General features: G+C 59.3%; 1 protein-coding gene, 1 long non-coding RNA gene and 1 other non-coding gene across 4 annotated transcripts in view; 2 read left to right on the top strand and 1 right to left on the bottom strand.

Moving 5' to 3' along the window:
- NSD2 (nuclear receptor binding SET domain protein 2) overlaps positions 1–24,804 on the top strand; it is a 92,727-nt gene extending 67,923 nt beyond the window's left edge. Inside the window, exons 10-23 of the mRNA XM_030314363.1 lie at positions 2,155–2,286; positions 2,643–2,766; positions 3,779–3,979; positions 5,403–5,582; positions 5,927–6,083; positions 6,213–6,418; positions 7,796–7,899; positions 9,104–9,373; positions 10,241–10,357; positions 18,642–18,783; positions 18,907–19,013; positions 19,972–20,176; positions 21,021–21,261; positions 21,911–24,804. Of these exons, the coding sequence (XP_030170223.1) occupies positions 2,155–2,286; positions 2,643–2,766; positions 3,779–3,979; positions 5,403–5,582; positions 5,927–6,083; positions 6,213–6,418; positions 7,796–7,899; positions 9,104–9,373; positions 10,241–10,357; positions 18,642–18,783; positions 18,907–19,013; positions 19,972–20,176; positions 21,021–21,261; positions 21,911–21,953 (2,229 nt within the window). The 3' untranslated portion in view covers positions 21,954–24,804. The remainder of the gene's footprint in view (positions 1–2,154; positions 2,287–2,642; positions 2,767–3,778; positions 3,980–5,402; positions 5,583–5,926; positions 6,084–6,212; positions 6,419–7,795; positions 7,900–9,103; positions 9,374–10,240; positions 10,358–18,641; positions 18,784–18,906; positions 19,014–19,971; positions 20,177–21,020; positions 21,262–21,910) is intronic.
- Positions 7,503–18,642, bottom strand: LOC115512889. Of its 2 annotated transcripts, XR_003968534.1 has the most exons (5): positions 17,953–18,642; positions 17,193–17,494; positions 16,512–16,812; positions 15,858–16,158; positions 7,503–11,372 (listed from the first exon to the last, which is right to left on the bottom strand). It is a non-coding gene; the product is annotated as an uncharacterized LOC115512889 (long non-coding RNA). The 2 variants fall into 2 exon arrangements; XR_003968533.1 differs by having other exon boundaries at positions 17,193–18,642.
- On the top strand, positions 18,407–18,533 carry LOC115513231. The gene has a single exon (XR_003968636.1).
- Positions 24,805–24,815: the final 11 nt, after the last annotated feature.

The raw sequence follows: 24,815 nt of genomic DNA, 5'->3' as shown, positions 1-24,815 counted from the left end.
GCAATCTCCCGCATCTGTGTCACGGACTGTAATATTGTAAGGTCTGTATTCTGTATGTGTATCTTAGACCCCAATCAGGAAACAAGCCTCATGTGTGTCTTAACATTTATATTTCCATTCAAAATATGTATTCAGTGTTTATTTCCTCAAAACAGACTTTGTTAATTTAGGAAATATCTCCAAGTGGAAACGTGCTAACTTTTTCTGTAAATCTTAAATAAAAGGTGCTGTTCCTTTCTTCGACCCAGGACTGGTCTGTGTTTTCTGTCTTTCTCTCCATGCATTTTTCCTTTTGTTTTTTTTTTGTTTTTTTTTTTTGTTTTTTTTTTCTTTTTTTCGTAAAGCTTTAAATTTGTTCCGACCACATTGAAGGGAAGAATGTGGGTTGGTGGGCAGGGCACTGGGCTCGCTTTCCCTGAGCCCCTGTTGAAGGCCCTTTCTCTGGGCCTCGGTTCCTCGTCAGACGGGTCAGCCTTGGGCTGCCCTTTGACCGGGGCCCCGAGGTGTGGCTGGTGTTCCCAACGCCCCGGGCTCCCCAGCACCCCTAGCGTCTCAGACCCCGCCCATCTGTGACTCCGAATACGATGGACATGTTAAAATTGGGGTTTGAACGCAGAGGTTTTTTGTTTTTTTGTTTTTTTGTTTTTTTTATCAAGTTGCCTTCTTTCTGGATGTTGATGATAAAGGAGTAAATGTGCTGAGCTGATAGGGAGGGGCACCATCTGGCCAGCCTGGGGGGCAGGGGAGACCTACTACTGTGTGAGACCCCCATAACTTAGTGTACGTTCATGCCGCTGTTTCCGTCTTCCTGGAAAAGGTGAGGAACTGGAGTGTAGAGGCGGCTTCCTCCTGAGACTGTGTTACTGCGGGAGGGGTCAGCATAGAGGAGCAAGGGCGGAGAGCTGGGCCCGACCTCCTGCCCCCCTCCCCCCCCCCACAACCGATGCACACACCAGCCAGAGGCAGCGTGTCCCTCAAAGACCAGCCCGCTAACACCAGCTCTAAGTGTTTTGGGGTGTTTTTCTTCTCCCTGTAATTTCATCGAGCTAAGTCTGGAGGAAGTTAATTGATAAGACTACAGAATTGGGTGGGTTGGCTGGTGGGGTTTGTTCTGTTTTGTTTAATTGTGGCCCGATTTTAATTTCTAGCTTTGTAGTCATTGGTAAACGGCAGGCCTATATATAACGTAATTACTTGTCGTGGTTATCAAGGTATACAGGAAATGTAGTTTATACTTCTGCTGTGTTGAAAAACTCAGTATTCAACATTCCATTTACCTAACGTCAAATAAATGCTAAATGTGTTTTTAGGTGTTTTTTTTTTTTTTTTTTCAGTTTCAATTTGGTATAGAAGAACGTTTTCGTACTAAAGATTTATTGATTTCTATTTAGAGGTTTCTTGCTGCTCAAATGAGGGCAAGACGTTGCATACAGTGATGAGAGGGAGGCTTTAGCCTGGTCTCCTTGATCCCTGATAATGAAGGGGGATGAAATACGACCGGGATGGGGCGGAGGGTGGGGGGGGCCTTTGTTTGCTCCACGATTGCCATGCTTTTCTCCCAGGGCTTTTCTCTTGGGCTCACGCGTTACCAGAGCCGGCAGGTCTGACCTTGCCTTCGCCCGCTTACCCGTCCGGGGACCACGGGCGGCAGGCAGAGGGCAAGTCGGGACGGCCCATTAGTCGCGGCCCACTGCGTGTGCTGGCGGCTTCCAGGAGCGGCCGGGCCCGCCGTGCGGAGGCTCCCCTCCTGCCCCTCGCTCTGGCTCTTCTGGAAAGTCACTGGGTGCTGATCTGCTTCTCTTACTGTGAAAAGCTGGGCCGTAAGCGACTGGGCGACAGAGGTCAAGATTCCCAGTCCCGGGCCCGTCCCAGGTCACCTGCTGGGGCACGTGGGGTTTTCACCAGTTCCTTCCTTGGTCAGGATGGCAGGAACGCGAAGACACGTGCCTCTGTGCCCCTTCTGCCCGCGCGGAGAGGGCGAAGTCCGCTTCTGAGCCTCCGCACAGTTACAGTTCGGTCGACCCGCCGCGCCCTCCCAGGAAACCGTGGGCACCGGGCCTTTGCGGCCAGGAGCTGGCAGTCAGGCCGCAGCCAAGCAGGAGTCGGGCCGCCTCCGCCCGCACTGGTGACCCGTGCCGCCTCCTTCGCCCCCAGGTGTCGGACGGCCCGGGAGACGAGCCCGCCGAGTCCCCGTACGAGAGCGCCGACGAGACCCAGACCGAAGCGTCCGTCTCCTCCAAGAAGTCTGAGCGGGGCGTGGCCGCCAAAAAGGAGTACGTGTGTCAGGTGAGGGGTCGGCCGCCGCTTGCTTTCGTCCTTGACCCGGGCCCGGGCCCGGGCCCGCACTCGCACCCGCGGACACACGGGCTTCTGTTGTGAGGGCGCCGGGCCGCGGGGGGGGGGGGGGGGGGGGGGGGGGGGGGGACCCGGGACCGAGCGCCCCGGCCGGGCTCGGGCGTCCGCGCGAGGCTGTTTCGTGTCACACGCGTGTTCTGAACGTGCGAAGTCGGGCGTGGACGGAGGAGGCAGGGGAGCTGCGGGCGGGCCGGGGGGGTGGGGGGAGGGGGTCGCCCGGGCTCAGCCTGGCCGGCACCACCGGCGTCTCAGTCCTCACCGTCCTCACCGTCCTCACCGCCCCGCAGCTGTGCGAGAAGCCGGGCAGCCTCCTGCTGTGCGAGGGGCCCTGCTGCGGAGCCTTCCACCTCGCCTGCCTCGGGCTGGCCCGGAGACCCGAAGGGAGGTTCACCTGCAGCGAGTGCGCCTCAGGCAAGTTCCGCGGGCGCCCCTCCCGCCCCCCCTCCTCGGCCCCCCCCCCCCCCACCGGGCCGCCTGCCTCCGCGCTTCGCGGGCCTGGGCCCCCCCCCCCCCCCGGCGGGTGCGCACCTCCCCTCGGCGTCCCCACGGTTTGCTCTCTCCAGCGTGACGCGCTCCCCTCGGTGGCGGTGGCCGTACCGGGAGGTAGAGCGGCGTAGGGTAACCGGCAGAGTGACGGAACGGGCTGTCCTGAGCCCCGCGCTGGGAGGCGGCCGGCGTGGGCGCCCCGGTGTCAGAGGGCCCGGCGTTACCAGTACAGGTGAGCTGGCCGGTCAGTCCCAGGACACGGACGTTCACGGGAACGTGGGCTTCCGTAGACACGCGGCGCGGACCCGAACTCCGGGGTCAACGGCAAGGACGCGCCCGTCCCCGAGCGGCCACGGCTTCCTTCTGCCGCACCGCTTCCTTCGCCAGCGCACTCTGGGGGCCGCTGGGAAGAGGGGCCGCTCAGATGCGGCCCCTCCTGTCCACGCGCAGCCCCGAGGGCCTCCTGGCTCTCGTGGGCGCGTGTCCTAGGTTAGGAAGACGCGTGGAGTCTTCCCGAGTCCCTCCAGTCCCAAGCCGAGGCCATCCGATGTGACGGCACCTCGCCTCCGCTGCCTGTGGTTGGTTCTAAGCGAAGGTTCACTGTACTTGGTTGATGGCTCAGGAGGGAGAGCAAAAGCTTTCCTTCGGAGGAACGCCTGCTCTCCGGCTTCCCGCTAATTCGAGGGGGTGTGCCCACCTCAGCCGCCTCCTGCTCAGACTTCCTTGTCCTCCGGGGAAGCTGGAGCCCATCTCACGGCAAGGTAACGGCCCTGACGGTGGGACCGTTTTCTGAAGCGTGCTCGGACCGGGCACCGAGGTCTGAAGAGAGCCCGAGGCCTCGGCAGCACGGGCCGCCCCTGACGGGGCTGCTGGAGTTCGGTGGCTCAGGGACGACAGTTTAATTCTTGTTCCCTGCCCCTCTTTGACCGTCTGCTAGGGATTCACTCGTGTTTCGTGTGTAAGGAGAGCAAGACCGACGTCAGGCGCTGCGTCGTGTCACAGTGCGGGAAGTTCTACCACGAAGCCTGTGTGAGGAAGTACCCTCTGACCGTGTTCGAGAGCCGAGGCTTCCGCTGCCCCCTGCACAGCTGCGTGACCTGCCACGCGTCCAACCCTTCCAACCCCAGGCCGTCGAAAGGTACGGGCGCTCACGGGAGGCGGGCGCGGTGGCCGAAAGGTCTGTCCCCAAGGGCCTTCGGTTTTTCTTTGGAGTGGCGGTTGTCTTTCTGTTACTGACTCGACACCGGCTAGCAGGGTTTTTCTCGAGAAGTCGGTAAGAGGATCCGCCCTGCCGTGCCTTCTTCCTGCCCTCCGTGTCCTCCCAGAGCCTCCACTTTAGGAGGGGGGCCTGTGAACCATTCTGATAGGTTCTGTTTGTTCCAGTTTTTAATTTTTAAAAAAATTTTAAATTTATTTTCAAGAGAGAGAGCATGAGCAGGGGAGGGGTGGAGAGAGAGAGAGAGAGAGAGAGAGACAGTCTGAAGCAGGCTCCAGGCTCGGAGCTGTCAGCACAAGAGCCCGAAGCGGGGCTCGAACTCACGAACCGCGAGACCATTACCTGAGCTGTAGTCAGATGCTTAACTGACTGAGCCACCCAGGTGCCCGTATGTTTGTTCCAGTTTTAGTGCTTCTTCGTATATGAGAAAAATGTTCTATTCATCTGTTCATTTAGAGGCAGAGAAAGTGAGGCTGGGGGGGAGGGGGAGAGGGAATCTCAGGCAGGCTCCGTGCTTGATCTCACGATCGATCGTGACGTGACCTGAGCTGAAAGCAAGGGAGTCGGACATTTAACCGACTGAGCGACCCAGGCGCCCTGAGGAAGATACTTTAACAGCAAGTCGTATCTGCCTTATTTCACGTTAGGCGTGTGGGATTGAGGACGGCGGGCTATCTGTACTTCTGACACCGGTGGTTCTCAACCGTGGCGATGTTGCTCGCCAGGAACACTGGGCCACGTCTGGGGAGACCCTGGGGGGCGCAGATTGGCACCCAGTGGGTAGAGGCTGGAGCCGTTGCGAGACGCACTACAGGCCCCACGGGCTGGCGGTGCCTGGGTTTATCAGCCCTGCTTGACCTTATTTAAGAATGTGGCGGGGCGCCTGGGGGGCTCAGCGGGTTGGGCGTCCCACTTCGGCTCAGGTCACGATCTCGCAGTTTGTGGGTTCGAGCCCCGCGTCGGGTTCTGTGCTGACAGCTCGGAGCCTGGAGCCTGTTTCAGAGTCTGTCTCCCCCTCCGTCTCTGCCCCTCCCCTCACTCGTGCTTCGTCTCTCTGTCTCTCAGTCTCTCAAAAATAAATAAACTTTTATTTAAAAAGAAAAAAGAGAGAGAGAGAATAAGGCATTTTAAGTGATTGACTATTCTCTTGATGGTTTTGAAGCACCTTTGCCTGGGGGAGATGTGTTTTTGTAACATCTATTAAGTGTTCTTTCCATCCTAGTTACTGCTTTCGTCAAACACTCCGAGTTTATTTCAGCGTGAATTTTCTAAACGCGTGGGGGGCTCGGTCGCCTCTCGCCGCCCTGCTCGCTGTCGGGCCTTCAGCGCGTGTCTCTGCCCCCAGGGAAAATGATGCGGTGCGTCCGCTGCCCCGTCGCCTACCACGGAGGGGACGCTTGTCTGGCGGCCGGCTGCTCCGTGATCGCTTCCCACAGCATCATCTGCACCAGCCATTTCACTGCCCGCAAGGGGAAGAGGCATCACGCTCACGTGAACGTGAGCTGGTGTTTCGTGTGCTCCAAAGGTGAGGGCTGGCGCCACGGCGGGCGGCCAGGGCGGGCTGCTTCTCTGGGCTCCCTCGCGCACAGCTCTCGCAGGTAACCCCTGGGGCCTCCGCGCCCGCCCTGCTCCGGGTGGGGACGCCCCCGATGTCTCCCAAGGGCTCCCGTGCCGGTGTGCGCCGCGGCGTTTCTGAACTCACGGAGGCCGGCGCACCGCCGGAGGGCGAGTTCTCCGTGATGCCAACAAAACGGGCTTGTTTCGTTGCGCCCCGACGGCCGGCCGTGGTTGGGCTCGCGTCGTGGAGCGAGGGGCGGGGTGGCTGCGGGTCGGGAAGGGCCAGTGTGAGCCGCTCGCCCTCCCTTGCAGGGGGAAGCCTGCTGTGCTGTGAGTCCTGCCCGGCGGCCTTCCACCCCGACTGCCTGAGCATCGAGATGCCCGATGGCAGCTGGTTCTGCAACGAGTGCCGAGCCGGGAAGAAGCTGCACTTCCAGGACGTCGTCTGGGTTAAACTGGGGAACTACAGGTGTGAGGACCGGAACCCTGTCTGCCTCCTTGTTCACTGTGTTCTTTTCACTTTGCAGGACTGAAAGCGCTGAATGACTGTCACTCTGTCTGAAGAGTCTGTGAACCCTGTTTTTAATATTTATAATAGATGGTGGCCGGCAGAAGTTTGCCATCCCAAAAATGTTCCCCCAAATATTCAGAAAATGAAGCACGAGATTGGAGAATTCCCTGTGTTTTTCTTTGGGTCTAAAGATTATTACTGGACGCATCAGGCGCGAGTGTTCCCGTACATGGAGGGGGACCGGGGCAGCCGCTACCAGGGGGTCAGAGGGATCGGAAGAGTCTTCAAAAACGGTACGGACATTTCCAGACGGAGCGAAACCGCACTCTCGGGTACCTTCTGCTAACCCTGATTTTTGTTGTCTGAAAGTTTGGTTTCTGTACAAAACACCAGGCTAAGCATTCTAGCCGTGCTTTAAATTAGGAAAACGTAGGTTTGCAGACTGATTTGTTGAGGCACAGGATAAAATGTACTCCCGAGTAACGTTTACAGCATTGGTTTGGGATTAATTACACTCACATGCATTGGAAGCTCTATTTTTATTTAAAAAAAAATTTTTTAAGTTTATTTTGAGAGAGTGAGCGGGGGAGGGGCAGAGAGCAGACAATCCCAAGCAGGCTCTGCAACGTCAGTGTGGAGCCCGACGCGGGGCTCGATCCCACGACCCCGAGACCGTGACCTGAGCAGAAAGCAAGAGTCGGTCTCTTGACCGACCGAGCCCCCCTGGTGCCCCGCAGTGGAAGTTACTTAGAAGAAGTTATTCCAGTACTGGTTTACAGAGATGTCTTCTGCCTTGCCTGTTATGTAAGATAGAAATGTGGAGAAGACTTTGCCACCGTCTAGACCGGGTGCCCCGGGAAGGGCCAGGTGTGGGTAGGTAGACAGGTGCCCCGCTCTCTGATACCACAGCCAGGGTGACTGACGGGATGGGAATGCCACCACCTGACTGGAGGAGGTGGCATTTACTCGGGGCCGAGAGTGAGTGGGACGGAAGGGGGACTTGGCGTGCGTTCGGCTCGTCCTAGTCCACGGAGGGCGGGCGCATCGCGGCCGGTGGCACATGGGGGTGGCTGGGTGGGCTGTGCTGACAGACCGGCGTCTTGTCTCCTGTGGGCCTCACGCACAGCGGGCAGCAAAGGTCTGATGAGAAAGATTTTTCAAAACTCGTAATGAGATGACAGATGTTGAAACTGAGACTTAACGTGCTGGAGTCCGCTGGCGGGTCGTGAGGTCAGACTTGAGTCCTGGGGGTCAGGGTGGCCCCAGCACGCGTGGCGTCCTCCGCCCTCGCTTGAGCCCGGTGCCCGCCCCGCCCCCTCCCAGAGGACGTGTCCTCCCGGGAGGATGTTAGATCCCCGTGGACAGTGAGAGCTGGAGCATCACCCTCCCAGAGAAACCCGCCCTGGGCCTTCCTGGTGGCAGGTGGCACAGCGCAGCGCCTCCCAGGCCTCCTCGGCCCGGCGCTCTCTGAGCATCTTGGGTGGAAAACCCTCGCGGCATTTAAAGCGCCCGCCCTGAACAGCGTGCACACCCCAGAGCCTCCCGGAGACTGGTAACCGCACTTGGCGGGACACGGAGGCTTGCGTCGGCCGTTGAGACGCAGAGCCTGTAGGTGGAGGTGTGAATTCACTAAACCTCTTACTCACGCTCATATTTCGTGGACTTTTTAGCACTGCAGGAAGCTGAAGCTCGTTTTCGTGAAATCAAACTTCAAAGGGAAGCCAGAGAAACGCAGGAGAGTGAGCGCAAGCCCCCGCCGTACAAGCACATTAAGGTGACGGGGGTGGGGGGCCGGGTCAGGGGTCACTGCGGGGACCGTGGGTGGGCCCTCCGGCCGCAGTGGGTAAGAGGGCTGCCGTGAGCAAGCATCTGTCTGCAGCCCCCGTGTGGACCGCTGCCTGAGGTCACGGGCAGAGAGCAGGTGCAGCCACTGCCCAGCGTGTGTCCTTTCTGGGGGGCGGGGGGTCTCCACGGTTTTGGGTTTTGCCCTCGTGTGAGGCTCCAGCCGGGAGCCCGTGAGGCACGGGGGGTGGTGGCGGGCACGCCGTCGTCACCCGGCGCTGGGGACGAGCTTGGATGGGAGGTGGCCAGCCCGGGCCGGTGCTCGGCTGGAACGTGGCTTGGTCAGCCGGAGCCCTGGAGACAAAGCGATGTTCCCGCCGGAGAGGGTGTGGATGCCGCACAAGGACTGCGGGGGCGGCCGTGCTGCCTCCGGCGAGCCCGGCAGTCCCGGCAGGGAACCTGGGTCCCCACGTCCCCACGGGGTGGGAGGGAGAGGGGTCCAGGAGCTCCTCACAGCCACACAGGGTGAGCCGATGTCACCGTGTCCTGCCGCCTGGGGCCCGGCAGCCCCTCAACACGGTGTGTCAGCTGCCTTCTGGCCGCTCAAGGCCGCGTCTTTGCTCCTCAGATCCGGGCGGCGCGCCCTGTGTGTGCGTGTGCAGGTGACACGTTCTCTGGGGCTAGTGTTTCCTCAGGGATGACTTCGTGGAAATGGGGCTCCTGGGTCAAACAGCTTGGGACCTGAGGGCTCCTGAGGCGGGTTTTCAGATCGCGCTTCTGTGTTTCGCTGTCGCGGCCCAGCAGTGAGGAGGGCCTTTGTTCCGCCACGTTTCCCCTCGCCTTACTGGCCTCTGCTTCAGTCCCTCTTCCCCTCTGTCTGTGGCTTTGTGGTCGGGTTGCTCTTGTGCTGTCACCGTGAACCGCGAGTTTGCCAGGGCAGAGCCTCCCTGGTCACCTGCCTGCGGGTCCCCGGCTACAGGGACCCTGCCCCGTGCTCAGCACGTGCTTGTGCGCCTGACTTCTGGCAGCCTGGCGGGGCAAGCGTGGACGAGGGACGTGAAGTGACGGGCGGGGGGGGGGGGGCGGGCGTGCCCTCCCCCCCCCCCCCCCCCCGCCACCCTCCTCTGCAGCGTGGGGACCGGCGGGAGGCCGGGGTGCTTGCTCTCTTGTCTGACGCGCCCCCGTGTCCCCGGCAGGTGAACAAGCCCTATGGGAAAGTCCAGATCCACACGGCCGACATCTCTGAGATCCCCAAGTGCAACTGTAAGCCCACCGACGAGAACCCCTGCGGCTTCGACTCGGAGTGTCTGAACCGGATGCTGATGTTCGAGTGCCACCCGCAGGTGTGCCCCGCGGGCGAGTACTGCCAGAATCAGTGCTTCACCAAGCGCCAGTACCCCGAGACCAAGATCATCAAGACCGACGGCAAAGGGTGGGGCCTGGTCGCCAAGCGGGACATCAGAAAGGTGTGTGCCGAGCCCCTTTCCTTGCTTGCAAGAAGTCCCGGGCCGGCTGGCGGTTTACGCTTGGATATGCTTAGTACGCTTTTGCACGCACGTAAGAACGGGGTTTTTAAAAAGTCTGAGTTACTACGGTTGAATGTCGTAAAACGTTACGTGCGTGCTGTCTAGCAAAGTAAAACTCAGCAGGCCCCTGACTTGGCCTCCACTTGGCATTTTGGTGGTTGCTCTATGACAGGAAAGACTGTGAAGGAGCCCTGCCCTGGATGGGCGGCCGTTCCGTCCGGGGCAGCGCGGGACCAGGTGGTCCGTCAAGGCCACAGGCCACACACGGCCTGCCCATGTCCTAGGCTGGGCAGCCGGAAGTAGAGAGGCAGCCGGAATTGGCTTATGAGGCCAGGCTGTGGCCTGGGGGGCGGCGGCGGCCTCAGACCCCAGGTCTGGTTCAGGGCCGATCCCGGGCGAGAGCAGCGGCTCTGAAACGCGCACGGCCCCTGCGGGGTCTGGTTCCACTGCCCGCCTCGGCGGCCAGTTCCTCCGGGCTCTCGCCGTGTAGACTCTGCTAGGGAAGGCGAGCCGTGGCAGCCGGCCGTGTGGGAGCTCGGGGTGTGCCGCCAGGGTGCCCAGAGGCAGTTGCTGCAGGAAGCGAGAGTTAGGGTGCCGCTTTGGGAAGGACGCTCGGGTGAACTGTTCCCTGACAGCCGAGTATGGAGTCGTTGAGGTAGACCTGAACTTCCAGGGACTTGGGAAGACGCGCCCCGGACCGCATCGTGACGCTGCGCGCGGTTGCCGGCTCCGGGCGCTTCGGGCGCGGGCTCCTGCACCCGGACCCCGTTGTTTACTACGGTCACGGTCTGCCGTTCCGCCTTCCAGGGAGAGTTCGTGAATGAGTACGTCGGTGAGCTGATTGACGAGGAGGAGTGCATGGCGAGGATCAAACACGCACACGAGAACGACATCACACACTTCTACATGCTCACCATAGACAAGGTAGTGCTGCCAGCTCCCCACGGGCCGTGTGCTGCGCTGTGCCCCGGGGCCACAGGCCTGTCTGTGGTCCCGTCCACGTGGCCCGGTCTTCAGACGTTTATGCGTTTTCTCCTGAGGGGCACGGCGTCTTCCGGCAGCTGCCTGCCTGAGGGCCTGTCTGCGTGAGGGCGTCCTGGGGCCGCGTGCATCTGCTGGTGCGTGCACAAAGTACCAAACAGGCCGGACCGAGGGTCGGTGAAAAGAGGAGAAAAGATGAGGAGAGTTACACGTTTTCGGCCGCACAGCCCAGGTGTGCAGTTTGCAGGATACGTCGGCCAGAGGGACCGATGTCCTCGGAGCAGGGGCCACGCCGCCCGTTTGCCGGTGGGGGTGAACGGAAGAAGGTGCATCCGGGACGCGCACGGGTTGGCTCCCGCCCGCCAGGACGGCCCTTCCCGGGTGTGTGCGCGGAGGGCTGCTCTGACCCCGGGGGCGGCCTCTGTGGTGCCCGGGCGCCGTGCGTGGGGAAGGCAGTCACGAGGCTCGTGTCCGCTGCTCGGCCTTGAGGCCGTCGTCCAGCAGGAGCGGGTGGCTACCGCGAAGGATGGCCGGAAACGAGGTAGAAGATGATCACGCACCAGGTTAGGATGGTCCCAGGGACCTCGCAGGGTCGTCCCCAGGGAGGCCGCGGCCCCACCACGAGGAGACGAGGCAGATGCCGCGGTCCGTGCGCTTCCTGCCGGGACCCTAGACCCTGGGGCTGGGATGCCGGACGGGACCCCCTGGAGACCGTGCGGGAAACCCCACTGTGGACACGGTGCCGTCCCTGACGGCTAAGTGTCTGCACAGGGAGCTCCTCGGGAGGACAGCGTTGACGTGTCCGAAGAGCTCACTGGTAGAGGGCGAGGGAAGGAGCGTGTGCGCGGGCACCTCTGCGGGCTAGGTGACGAGGAGAAAGCAAACGTGCGGAAGTGTCAGTAGGCGGCGTGTCCGGGTGAGAGGTACGGGCGTCGGCTGTAGCATTCCGTTTTTCTTCCTGTAAGTTCGAAATCGTTCAAGGTGAAGGAATTGGTTAGAAAGGTGAGGGTCCTGCACTAGAGGGGGGCGGAGCTCCTCCCTGGGCCCGTCGGGGGGCACAGTACATCCGGAGCTCCTGCCGGAGGCGGGTCCGGCAGACCCCACAGGCTGGCCAACGGGGATCCCGTGGTACAAGAACACCCAGCTGTGGATGGGGGAGGACCGACTGCCCACAACACGCGTGTAGGGTGGCAGGTGAGGGGCAGAGAGCCCGCTTCTCAGAAGCAGGGGCGAGCGCGTGCAGCCTCCGGGGGCCAACCCTCGTGTGGGGACCACCGCCAAGGCCTGCTCGGAGGCCTGGCGGGCAGCTGGAGCTGAGGCACCCGTGTAGACCCCTCAGAGGGCTGTAGTCCTAGGCAAGGGGCCCGTACGCTTGGCCCCGAGGGTAGCGGATTTAGGCTTCCCGCTGCCACCCCCCTCCCTTTTAGACGGTAGTGGTGAGGGAGGTTGTTTTATTAGAAGTTTAATACTTGAAACGCGTGTCTTACCAGGTTTTGGAGTCAAAATGTAAACCACTCGTGTGTTGTAAGAAATGCCAGGTTCGTCATTTAACACACACATTGGTCCCTGAAATTGCTGAACCCTAACAATTCACTTAGGCTCCCTGACTGAAGAGAAGATAAAGCCAAAGACCCGCGAGAGACAAACAACTCATACCTCACGTCACGTCCTTGCCACAAAAAGAGTGCAAGTCCCACTTCAGCGCTTACGGGGCCGTGGAACAAGATGTCCTTAAGCAGGACCTTCACAAAGGTGAAGCTTTTGGTGAGAGCCAGAAGTAGTAAGACTGAAGTCTGGCACCAAGTCTTAAGCGAGCGTGTGAGAAACGGCCGAAGCCGTTAAAGGAGACGTGGCGATCGCGCCTCACACCGAGAGCTAACACGCAGTCGTCGAGATGAGCCCAGAAGGCGGCTGAGGAGACGCTGGGCAGCCCCAGGGCAAATGGCTGGAGCGGAAGCCGGGACCAGAGAGGCTGTCGGCCGTGGCACGGGAAGGGAAGATGAAAACTTTGTCGGAGAGGCCGGGAGACGCAGAAGGCAGACATGTTCAGATGCTCCAGAAGGAAAGACAAGAGAATGGGGGAAGGGTCATGTGGCAAAAGGATTTTCTAGAATCTGATGGAAACTGACCCAAGTTTTGAATAGCATAACTAAAAATAAACGTATACCTAGAGATGCTATTAAAAAAAAAACAAAAAACACCCAAACGTAGCAAAGACATGTAGCAGGGACACCAGAGACTGAAAGTGGCAGAGAGAGGAGCACGTTCCAGGAGCGACAGCCAGACAGTCAGACTCCTCCACGTGTGACCCACGGCCAGAAGACACGGCACAGAGTGGCAGGTGGTAGCCCCCGCTCCACAGTCGAGCACCACCGAGGAAGCAGAGTGAGCTTCAGAAGTGACCTGCGAGACGCAAGCAGGTGTGGTGTGCACGCGAATCCACAGTGGGCACACCTGTACGGGTCTGGCCGCCTGGCACCGTGGGAACCACGGTGGTGACTGCTGGGCAGGAGGGGCTGTGGTGTCAGGGGCAGGGCAGGCTGACGGCCCCGGAGGGTTTAGAAGTGGTGGCACGGAGCCATTGCGAGCTGCTTGTTTTGTGTGGATGCGGGGGTGAGGTCTCACCAACTTTCCACTTTGGCAAAGTATACATGTTAAAGCTACACTGAAAATTACTAAATGAATAGAAACAGAAGGTGTGACTTTCCAGTCGTCGACTGAGTGGAAAGGAGCATGAGGAAAGTAGACAGTGAGGTAGGAGGGAGGTAAAAAGAGAAAAGAGGGTAGGGGCGCCTGGGTGGCGTAGTCGGTTAAGCGTCCGACTTCAGCCAGGTCACGATCTCGCGGTCCGTGAGTTCGAGCCCCGCGTCGGGCTCTGGGCTGACGGCTCAGAGCCTGGAGCCTGCTTCCGATTCTGTGTCTCCCTCTCTCTCTCTACCCCTCCCCCGTTCATGCTCTGTCTCTCTCTGTCCCAAAAATAAATAAACATTGAAAAAAAAATTAAAAAAAAAAAAAAAAAAAGAGAGAAAAGAGGGTAATTAGAAAGCATGGGTTTAGCTCAGCTGGTTGTGTGTCCAACTCGTGATTTCAGCTCAGGTCATGATCCCAGAGTTCTGGGTTCAAGCCCTGCATCAGGCTCCACAATGAATGTGGAGGCTGTTTGGGTCTCTCTCTCTCTCTCTCTCTCTCTCTCTCTCTCTCTCTCTCTCTCTCCTACCCATCTCCTCTGTTTTTTCTCTCTTAAAAACAAAAAACCATGCACGGGACACAAAAATACACGTGTGGCAATGATCACGATAAACGTAAATGGCTTAATTTATAAGACTAAGGTTTAGACTGGCTAAGATACAGGAAACTGATTTAAAAAAAAAATTTTTTTTTTTTTACGTTTATTTTTGAGACAGAGAGCATGAACGGGGGAGGGCCAGAGAGAGAGGGAGACACAGAATCTGAAGCAGGCTCCAGGCTCTGAGCTGTCAGCACAGAGCCCGATGCGGGGCTGGAACTCACAGAGCGCGAGATCATGACCTGAGCCGAAGTCGGACGCTTAACCGACTGAGCCACCCAGGCGCCCCAGGAATCTGATCTGAAGCTCTGTGACTTTATGTGTTAAGAATGAACTAGAGGGGTGCCTGGCCGGCTCAGTCTGTGGAGTACGGGCCTCTCTGATCTCGGGGTCACGAGTTCAAGCCCCATGTTGGGTGTGGAGATTACTTTAAAAAATTAAACAAAAAAAGGAAGCAGAAAGCTTGTAAGTGTACTAGAAAATTAAAAACTTAGTAAAGGCTAGTGCAGAGAAGGCTGTTCGTAGTACATTAGCACCAGATAAGGTAGACTTTGAACAGCCACAGCAGCCAAGGAGGAGGCCTTAGTAGGGTCCTCACTCCCCTGCGTACTGGGTGCAGTTGTGGGGGTGGAGGAGACCCAGGAACTCAATGCATATCTAACAGCTTGGAGAGATCTTAAAAGAAGGTCAATGAAGAAAACGGGAGACAGGAGTGGACCCACGGCGCAGCAACAGGAGCCTGTAAACATTAAGATACATGTAGGACTGTGGTAGGAGAGGGTGGCTGCTCGCTCCCAGAGCAACAGCAACAAAAGGTATATGGAGTACGTCTTCGGTGGGGCTGGGGACAGACAGGCCATCAGCCTGGAAGTGCCTCTGTCAGAAGAGACGAAGAGCCGTCTGCAGGTGGCACCTGCTGGGCAGCAGCACTGAGTCTCGGAAGGGGGCAGCGGAGACGGGAGGTGTGGGGGCTCCTGGGAGGCAGGAGTGGCGGGCTCGGGAAGGGCCGTCTTCCGAGAGAGACAGAGAAGGTGCCCGAGACAGAGCACGTGGCGCACACTCCCTGAGTCCAGCTGCTGTGGAGCCCCGGCGCCCTCCGAGCGGGGTGGCGAAGGGACCACAGAAGCCGCCTGTGGTGGAGAGAAGCCACTGGGACGGCTGCTGTCACAAAGCACTGGACCTGAGAGAGTGAGGAGTCAGAGGCGGCCAGACGGCAGGCAGAGCTGAGTCGGGAACGCAGGGGGCGTGGGGTGGAACAGGAGGAGACCGGCATCTCCCAGCAGAAGCTTCGGCTGCCCGGAGCGCGCGGGAGTGCAGGGCAGACGTGGGACAGACGTGGGGACTGAGCAGGACGCGGTGGGGAGAGAGTGGGAAGGACGAGACCAGCACAACGCAGGGCACAGGCCGAGGACAGTCTCTGCGTGACCGCGGGCGCTCCGGACACCGGAAGGAGGTGAAGACGGTGCTGTGTTTCTGGGAAATCCATCCGGGATGGCCAGCGTAGTAAATACCGTATCAAAATTATGGGTGTGACAAAACCCTCTGGTAGCCGGACGAAGACACTGAATTGCGTACCAGGGAAGAGAATGAGGCCGGCTTGCCAGCTGTGGACACAGAGCTCCGCGCCTGAGCGCAGAGGGTCAGCTCCCACACGGTGTTCAGGAGAAGAGAGGGCCAGAGACCAGAGACCCTGCGGCCAGCTGAGCGGTTCGTCAGGGGCAGCGGCTACAGGGTAAGAGGCTCGAGTGTGAGGCGCGGAGCCAGGAGACTGTCCGGGAGCACAGCGTGCTTGGGGTATCGTGCCCAACACAGGGAAGGGCAGCCCGGGTCACCTCCGGTGGGAGCCGGGGATCGGAGCCGGTAACTCCCGGAGGGAGACCGAAGGTGGCCGAGCGGTGCTGGCGAGGTGGGGTCACTGAGGCCATGGTGGCAGACCCGTGGGTGCCACACACGGCTGGAGATGCCGGGCTGCTTGTAAAGGGTGGTCGGGAGGACAAAACTCCAAATTGCCAACAGGACAGGAAAATTGTAACGAAATCCGCCTTACTTCGCGGTGAAAGGCTTAAGAGGCCTAGCTTGCAAACAGAACGGGCTGGTAGGTTAGACTTGTGCACGGCGTATCGTCCTATCTGTAAAGAGGGAATTGAATTAACTCACCTGTTTAAAGATTCCCCAAGTGGTCCGTAAAGCAAAGCCTGCTTCTCTGCTGTCCGGAGAAAGAAAGATTCTGAAAGCTGGAGTGTAAAGTCTTGTGCGGGGCAGGCGGCCCCTGTCAGGTGAGGTCGGACTCCGGCCCCACCACGTCCGGGGGCTCAAAGGAAGGCCTCGATGGCGGCAAGGACCCCTTCGTGCAGAGCGCGTGCCTGGCGCCACATCCCTCGTGCGGCAACAGGGAGGCCAGGAGAGGCTGGGGGAGCCGGTCTGCCATGCGTCCGCCTCCGAGGCAGAGGGAGGGGCCCTGGACAGACAGACAGAAAGAACACGGTTAATGAGGGAACTGAAGTCAACGCACAACTTTAGCAGTTAGCAAACAGCACAAGTAAAAAGCCATGTCCGTCCGTCCCCACCCCCCCCCCCCCCCCCCCCCGCCACGGTGCCCAGTACTTTCCAAAGGCACACCCCCTCCCCCTCCCCCACCCCAAGGGCAGATCCCAGGCCCGGCCCAGTGATGGGGCAGAGGCAGAGGGAGCGGGCTTGGGGCCCACAGGAGGGGAGGGTGCGCCCCTGAGAAGCACCCCCCCGCCCCCCCGGGAGCGCAGGGGCCTTCACAGCCCAGGACTGACAGACACAGGAAGGCACACCCACTGTCACCTTAACGAGTGCCGCGGAATCCTCTGAGGCTGTGTAAGCCCCGCTCCCTGAACACTCGGAAACCGGGAAAAGAAGGGAGCTCCTTCCAGTTTGGTGAAGCTGTGAAAATCTGTCCCGACTCTCGGCCCGAGACAAGACGCTGTGGGTGCTGCTCCTGACCCCGGACACGGCGGCACGGGGGAAGGCTCGCGGACGACCTGCGCACCGGCGTCGGGTCCCCCCCACGCGCGCGGAGACACTGGCAACGGCTCTCCCGCGGGACACGTGAGAGGACATGAACGAACGAGACACGGCTCCGTTTCTGGTTGAGAGGAAATGTCGTCACAACGTGCGTCTTCCCCAACGTCGAATCGCCGTGATCTCCACGCGAATATTAACAATTTAAAGTAAACGTCGGGGCGCCCGGGTGGCTCAGTCGGTTGAGCGTCCGACTTCGGCTCAGGTCACGATCTCGCAGCTCGCGGGTTTGAGCCCCGCGTCGGGCTCTGTGCTGACAGCTCGGAGCCCGGAGCCCGTTTCGGATTCTGTGTCGCCCTCTCTCTCTGCACCCGCAGAGCGCTCTGTCTCTCTCTCTCAAAAATAAATACAAACGTTAAGAAAAATTATAAAAGTAAATGTCGACGGGCCATCTAGAGCCCACGCAGGCGGCAAAGCCTGCAGGACTGAACGGCGCTCACTCACGCTCTGTGGCGTTCCCGTGAACGGTGTGGCCCAGTCTCAGCGGCAAGTGACGGGGCGGCAGACGACAGGCCTCTGGGCAATGGTGCCCCCTCACTGCACTCACAAGAGGACATCTTCCAGATGCTGTAAGGAGCCAGGAAACACCGGAGGTCTCTCGTGTAACTTAGGGGTTAGAGAAGGCTGTGCGAGGCTAGTCGAAGACCCCGAACGCATAAAGCGAAGGATTAACAAAATCAGTTGTGTAAAACCGGGCAAGTTTTGAGCGAGAAAAGGTACCATCGAGTTAAAAATCGAGTGTCGTCCTAGGAGAAAGATTTGACACGTAGTTACCAAGGGTCTGGCATCCAGAATACACGCACGCGTGCGCGCGCGCGCGCACACACACACACACACACACACACACACACAGGGAGGGAGCTGCAGATCACCAGGTCGCCCAGGGACGCTGGCCCTCAGCCCTCAGCCAGGAAGCGCGCCCTGGGGCCCTGGGGCCGGTGACGCCGTGGGGGCCAGGGCCTCCGCCGCTGTGGGAAGGAACACTGTGCGGGCCGTGAAAGGCCCCTACGCGGAGGGAAAGGGCACACTGCAGAGCAAGCCCGTTCTGATCGCGTTTCTGCATGGAAAGGAACACCTGGCGTGGGTGTAGGTCGTGTATTTGCACGTTTGTTCACCCCAGTCACACAGAGCTTTGCACAAACTCGTGACCACAGTGGTGTATGTGCCTGATCTTGAGTGCCCTCCTCCCCCGTGCATCTCTTACCTCGGCTGCCCCCCTCACGGGGCAGGGACCTCCAGCCGCACCGTCCCGTTGCTGGACGGTGATGGCGTGTGCACGAGTGCTGCGTCGCGGGCTTGGCCCCAGGGCAGGGCCACGGCGTGCGCCTATTTGTGGTTTTTCGCCAGCGCCGGCTGCTTTAATCAAACCCGTTCCTGCGGTCACCGAGTGCGTCCGGTTCCGTTGTCCTTTTCACCTGCGTTTCCTCCACTGCTTGGCAATGTGGACACCTTCCCAAAGTGCTTGCGCGTCTGGGTCAGATCTTCGGGAATCGCGTGGTTATATCCTTTGCTCCTTTGGAACCGGGGTCCTGTCGTTTGTGTCCGTCGATGTGAGTCTCTGGCGGCTGTCAGTGGTGACACCTTCCCGTCCCTCCTGGCTTGTCTGTCACCTGCTGGCTGGTGTGGGGAAGCGCCTGCTGGCTGCCCCGTCCTCACCGGGACTCGCTGGGGCTTGGTCCTCGCCACGTGGTCCTGACCTGCCCTCCGTGAGTGAGAGAAACACAGAACTGGTTTGGGGGCGTCCTGTCCGAGTGGACACAGGAGACCACGGTTTCCAGTACAACATCGTCGGCCGGTGGGAGAGACGGTGAAAATTCCCTTTAAGAAGGGCATAATGGCTAAGGGTCACCCCCGCGTTTAAATGCGACTTGAAACTTGAGTTGTACCTTACAGGACCGGATAATTGATGCTGGCCCCAAAGGAAACTACTCCCGGTTCATGAATCACAGCTGCCAGCCCAACTGTGAGACCCTCAAGTGGACGGTGAACGGGGACACTCGCGTGGGCCTGTTTGCCGTGTGTGACATCCCCGCAGGTACGACATATCCGCGGGCTCCCCCGAGGCCGTGACGCCGGTGTGGACGTGAGCGAGTAGGAGTGTGTGTTGTGGGCCTGACGAACGCGTTTCCAGGGTGGCCGCGTGTCTCTTCTCCCCTAGGGACGGAGCTGACCTTTAACTACAACCTCGACTGTTTGGGTAACGAGAAGACAGTCTGTCGGTGTGGGGCCTCCAACTGCAGCGGGTTCCTTGGGGACAGACCAAAGGTAAGGTCACGGATGCCAGCCTTTCTGACGTCTGCGCACACGTCCGTCCCTTCTTCCGGGCTGGCGGGTAGCTTTGGCGGGCAGGAGGGGGTCCCTGCAGGGTGTGGGCGGCAGGGCTCCGGGCTCCTATGGCCACGCGGCCGGAAGTCTGCAGCCAGAGCGCCGTCCGGGCCTCGCTCTGTCCGGAGGCTCTGCTGGCTTCTGGCGGTTTCCAGCCGGCCTTGGCGTTCCCTTGGCTGGTGGGCGCGTTACTCCCGTCTCTGCCCTGATCTGCACGGGGCCTTCTCCCTGTCTCTGTGTGCCTTCCTCTCCTCGTGAGGATGCCAGTCATTCTGGGTTAAGGGCCCGCCCTGCCCCAGTAGCACCTCACCCTAACGTATTACATCCGCATCAACACCGTTTCCAAGGAGCATCCCGTTCTGAGATTCCGGGCAGGTCATGAATTTGGGGCCCACTTACCTGCCTGCCTAGGCCCCCAAACACGGGGGGGATCACGGGCATCTGGCCCGGAGTTGGGATGTCCACGGGGGTCTCCCGCTTCAGCCGAGGGCATGATTTTGTTTCTCTCGCTCACAGTGCGGTTCTTACTGGAAAGAGCGAGGGGCGCGTCCCGTGGGGGCGGGGCCGCTCCGGGCCTGTGCGTCCCGCCCACAGATCCGGGAGGCGCCGACAGCTGCTACTACAGAGGCTCTTGGCAAAGCTGGTCCTCCTCGCTGTGCTCAGTGGTCACCCGTGGGGCAGAACAGGCGTGTGTGGGATGAGCCCCCCCCCCACCACCACCCCCCCGAGGCACACGCCTGGTCCCCGCTCGGTCTTCTCCAGGCGAAAGCGTCTGCAGAGTCCCCAGAGATGCACGCACCTGCACCACGGCTCTTGTGCTCCCTCTTTGTGGTTCCTTTTGTTACTGCTTTGGTCCACGCAGCTCTCGTAAACAAAGCGCGTTTGTTTCTCACTTTAGACCTCGACGTCCCTTTCTTCAGAGGAAAAGGGCAAAAAGAGCAAGAAAAGAACGAGGAGGCGGAGAACCAGAGGCGAAGGGAAGAAGGAGTCCGAGGATGAGTGTTTCCGCTGTGGGGACGGCGGCCAGCTGGTGCTGTGTGACCGCAAGTCCTGCACCAAGGCCTACCACCTGTCGTGCCTGGGCCTGGGCAAGCGGCCCTTCGGTGGGTGAGCGGGCCCCCCCGGCGGCCTTTGGGGGTCCCTGTCGATGGCTGTCCTCTCCCGGTCACAGACTCGGTGACTCAGGTAGCGAGGCCCGGCCCAGGGAGGTCCGTGCGTGGAGTCAGGGTCTGCGGCGGGCACGGCCGTGGAGCCCCTCGGACCACCCGGAGCGCGGCTTGGGCCGAGGTCCCGCGAGTGGCTGCCGAGCCAGGGCTGCCGGCGTGGGAGGGGGGCCGGGCTCCGGGCGCAGAGCTCTGCCCAGCCTTGGGTGTCGTAGGAAGGGGGCCCCCGGAGCCAGCCTGGGACGCGCAGGGCCGGGAGGGGGACACGGGGCGGGCTCCTCCGCCTTGTCCTCAACAGCCTCGCTCTGGAGGGATGACGGGTGAGGGTGTGACATGTTAACTTGTCCAGAAGCGAAACAGATCCTCATGCAAACCAAAATCTATACAAAGGGAAGGCAAACACGTTTGATCGTAAAAGAAAACAGATCGTGTGCAAAAGATGACAGAACGAGACTTTCTGGACAGACGCGAGAGGGAAGTGTGCAGGTGACGGGGTGGTGACCCCACTGAGCAGCAAGCTGGTGCAGATTAACGCCGGAAAGATCAAATCCCCAGTAGAAAGGCGGTCCAGGCCACGGCGAGGTCACAGAGAAGCCGGAGTGCCAGCGGGGCCCGGGGGTGGGCCGCGTCCCCCGCCGGGCCGGCCCGCCTGGCCTCTGCTCCTCTCCGCGTCAGCTGGGGAGGAGCGGTGTCGTCTCTGTTCGTCTCACCGGACAGTCCACGCAAACGCTAGAAGTTGTCGATGCTTCCGCCGCTCCGGCTCACGTTTCGTGTTTCGTTGCAGGGAAGTGGGAATGTCCTTGGCACCACTGTGACGTGTGTGGCAGACCTTCCACGTCATTCTGCCACTTCTGCCCCAACTCATTCTGCAAGGAGCACCAGGACGGGGCGGCCCTCGGCTCCACGCGGGACGGGCGGCCATGCTGCTGCGAGCATGACCTGGGGGCCGTGTCGGCCCGGAGCGCCCAGACTGGGAAACCCTTTCCGGAACCCAGCAAGTCCAAGGGGAAGAGGAAGAGAAGGAGGTGCTGGCGGAGGGTCACGGAAGGCAAATAGCGCCAGGCAGTGGCTTGGCCAGCTCCGGGAGGGGGGTGGGGGGAGGGCCGCGGGGGGGGGGGGAGGGGAGGAGCGGGGTCCTGGCCCAGAGGACCCAGCTCGAAGCCGCTATGACAGCCGTGTAGGCCTCCTGGGAGGGAGTGCCTGTCCACCACTGAGCCATCCTCGGCAGCGCCCGCTGCGTCTGCACTGATGACCCGTCTGAGCCGCGAGGTTCAGAAGGTTCCAGGACAAACAAGCCTTACTACACAGCATTACAGCTACACTTGAATTTCTGAGAATGTCAAGGTTCCCTCCCACTCTATTTTTGTAGGTTAAAGTTATAATTGAAAATTAATTGGCATATGAAATGTTTTTATCTCACCTGAAATGTAGAGGGTAGTATTTTTCTAAAGGCTCACTATGATCTCTTTCATCTTAACAAAGTCACTTGGCCAGCTCACCTGCCTTCGTCACTTAGTAGAGACCAGGGCGGGGCCCGGGCAAGGACTCAGACCCTGGATTCCTTGGAAACCATGATTTTGATCATTACTTTGCTCTTCTGAAACAGCTGTATGATTTGGGGGTTTTTTGTACTAATGTGAAATTTTTCCTCAAAATGCTTCTTTTCCATCCTAGTGAGGAGCCGGCCCCAGGAGTGGTGATAGTGACAGTGTTGTAAGCTGTCCCGTAGTTTTTTCTGTCGTGGATTTGGACTGAATGGCGCCACCCCGTGGGCCTTGCAAGCGTGGGGCCTCTCGGAGCGGCCTCCCCGGCCCAGGCCAGGTCTGGCGCATCTCACCTGGGCCTGTCCCTGAACGCACTAGGTTCTTAACCAACATTTGGGGGAAGACTTTGTATATTTTTTTCATTGGGCTTTTCTTTACCAGTTTCTGGCTTTTATTCTCAATATATTTTTGCTAAACTTGTTTTCACAAATTACCACCGACTGAAACGTGTATTTACTGATGCGGCCCTGAATTCTCCCAGGGAAAGGGGCCAACTCGGTGGGGGTGCGGCCCCGCGGTGAGTTTGTGTGAAGCGCCGAGTTCACAGAAATGGTTCTGTCGGGGCTTTGTGCACCCGCGGCCCGGCAGGGGACAGTCCCGGCAGCAGGGCACGGCCAGGTGCTCCCCACCCTGGGGACCCAGAGCACGTGGGAGACGGGCTTTTCCGAAAATTGTTCTTTCGGGGTCTGAGGAGAGACGCAGAGTCTAGGACCGTTGCACCTACTTGCTACTCTCCCGTCACCCCTGGGGGTCTGTTCATAGAAAACGGGAGTTGTGCTGGTCACACGCGCCCAGCCAGGACGCCACCGCCAGGCACTCGTGCTGGGGGCCCGAGGCGCCATCTGTGGGCGTCGGGCCTGGAACTTCTCTGTGAGACGTCACTAACTTTTACTCCTTACGAGGCCTGGCCGCACCATGGGAGGAGCTCCTGGGAGCACGAAGGTCTCTTCTCTTTGGAAGTTTCTCTTGACCCTGGGGAGTCCGGAGCACCAAGGGCGGGGGTCCCGGACGCCAGGCAGCCAAGTGCGCCCCGTGGGGCCCGCAGCCTCCATGCTGACGATGGGAGGGAAGGGAATGGAATACTCAGCAGCAGATGCTTGTTTCTGGTCCGTTCTTCTTAAAACAACCGAAGGAGAACAGAGACGTACACACGTCCCTTGTTGAAAACTCCCGAGGTCTCTCCTGTCTGTTTCTCTTCCATCATTGCCTCTGCCTCGTGCAACTGCAGGACATGCTTGGACCCGGACCCCCCGTTTAACTTCTTCTCCGTGGTTTGGTGACGTGAGCTCTTGGGGGCAGCGGTCTCTGCCGGGCTCGGACCACGGGGAAGAGTCTGCTTCGGGTGTGAGGCTCCATGGCGCCGACGGGGCCTCGCTCGCTATGAACAGGGTCTCACCCAGGCGTCCCTCTGCCCTTCTCCTATCGTGATCCTGGAGGAAGGAGCCATCCGCGGCCACGAAGGAGACACGAGAGCTTGGTCATCAGTGGACCCCTCCTGCGTGTGGCTTAGGTGACCTCTGGAAATGCACTTGCTCAGTAGGACCCGGGGAACTGTGGGGTGTTTCCGCGTAGAACTCGTTTCTCTCAAATCGTCCCAAGAAAATACTGGATTGGTTTATAGATTTATGCTCCTTCTTCCCCAAACAACCTGGAAGGTTGTTCCCACGACGAGCCCAGCAGCGTTCCCATGCCCTGGCGCTCCGGCTCAGGGCCTGAGGGATTCCCGAGGCCTGCGGGCTCCGCTCTTCATGGCCCAGGGCCTTGGGTGCAGCCTCGCCCCTCGCTTCTCCTCTCCCACCAGAAGTCAGACCATCAGACTGGCTTTGCAGCGCACTTTGGGGAGCAGATTAACTTATTTTTGTACTTGACAGTAGTAAAATCTTGTGAGTTTTGAGTCACTTTTGATATTTTCAAATTCTACGATCTGAAGGAAATGCTGGAAAAATTATTTTAAATATGGTTATCCTCTTTCCAAAAACTTAAAACTAATGAGCAAATAACACTAACTTTGAAAATCTCTAGAAAACTGGTTTACGAATCCGAGTACAACAAGGCTGAGGCGCGGCGGCTGAGCTCGAAGGGCCTTCCTGCCAGGGCTTTGCTCTGAATCTGAGGGAGAGCTCGTTTTGCTGGGGGGGGGGAGGGTGATTCGGTCTTTATGAATGTCAGCTTCACCCCTTTGTCACCAATGTGAAGCAGAAACAAAACGAAAGCCGCCCCAACACCTCCGGATCCCTCAGCGTCAGAACGACTGGTGCTGTGCCCGTGGCCTGCGAAGTCTCGCCCTCCCGTGCCAACACTGGCCTCCGGGGACCCGGGCGCCTCGCACACCGCACGGGGCACAAGGACACGTCCGCTCTGGCAGTCAGGAAGTAGGACCACTGTGGGGACCGGAGTGGCACAGTGACCCCGTTTGCCCCGGTCGGTAAGGAACCGCGTGGACAGCCCGCCTCCCTTGCTTCCTGGGCCTCACTCGCACTCAGGTCTGCGCGTCTGACGCCTTTGAAATTCTTATCTTGACATAAAAACCACAGTGTGTATCGTGCCCATCTTCCAGAACTACCTGGTTTCCAGGAATTAATTAAAGATAAGCCTGTTTTGAGGAAAGTTAACGCAAAGGACTGTTGCCAAATTCTCGATATCCTCTGAGCAGCACAGTGTTGGATGTTAGTCACTAGAGGGAAATGCTGTCGCAGGCGTCGTGCTGTCCAGCGAACCCTGTTGAGATGTGAAATGCCCTGTCAGAAATTAAATATGAATTTAAATGTGCCTGTTGGTGTCTACGCTTCATACAGAATGAGGTCAGGCTCCTCATAGGAACACTCGGTGCTATCACCGGTTTCGCTAGACTTAAAAACTTGAACTTCCTGCGGGGGGGCGGGGGGCGGGGCGGCTAGACGGAACTGTAGACTCGGGAACCGCCAGTCGGGAGAATAGCATTTAAAGTGGGAAGCTGTGTTTGGAAAACTGTATGTGAGTATTTTTGTATTAAAAACTTTTTAAAGGCTTTTTTTCTTAAACTTATTTTATATGGG

The sequence above is a fragment of the Lynx canadensis genome, chromosome B1, assembly GCF_007474595.2.
Source record: "Lynx canadensis isolate LIC74 chromosome B1, mLynCan4.pri.v2, whole genome shotgun sequence".
Classification (NCBI taxonomy): Eukaryota; Metazoa; Chordata; class Mammalia; order Carnivora; family Felidae; genus Lynx; species Lynx canadensis.
This window is presented reverse-complemented; position numbering and strand designations above follow the sequence as displayed.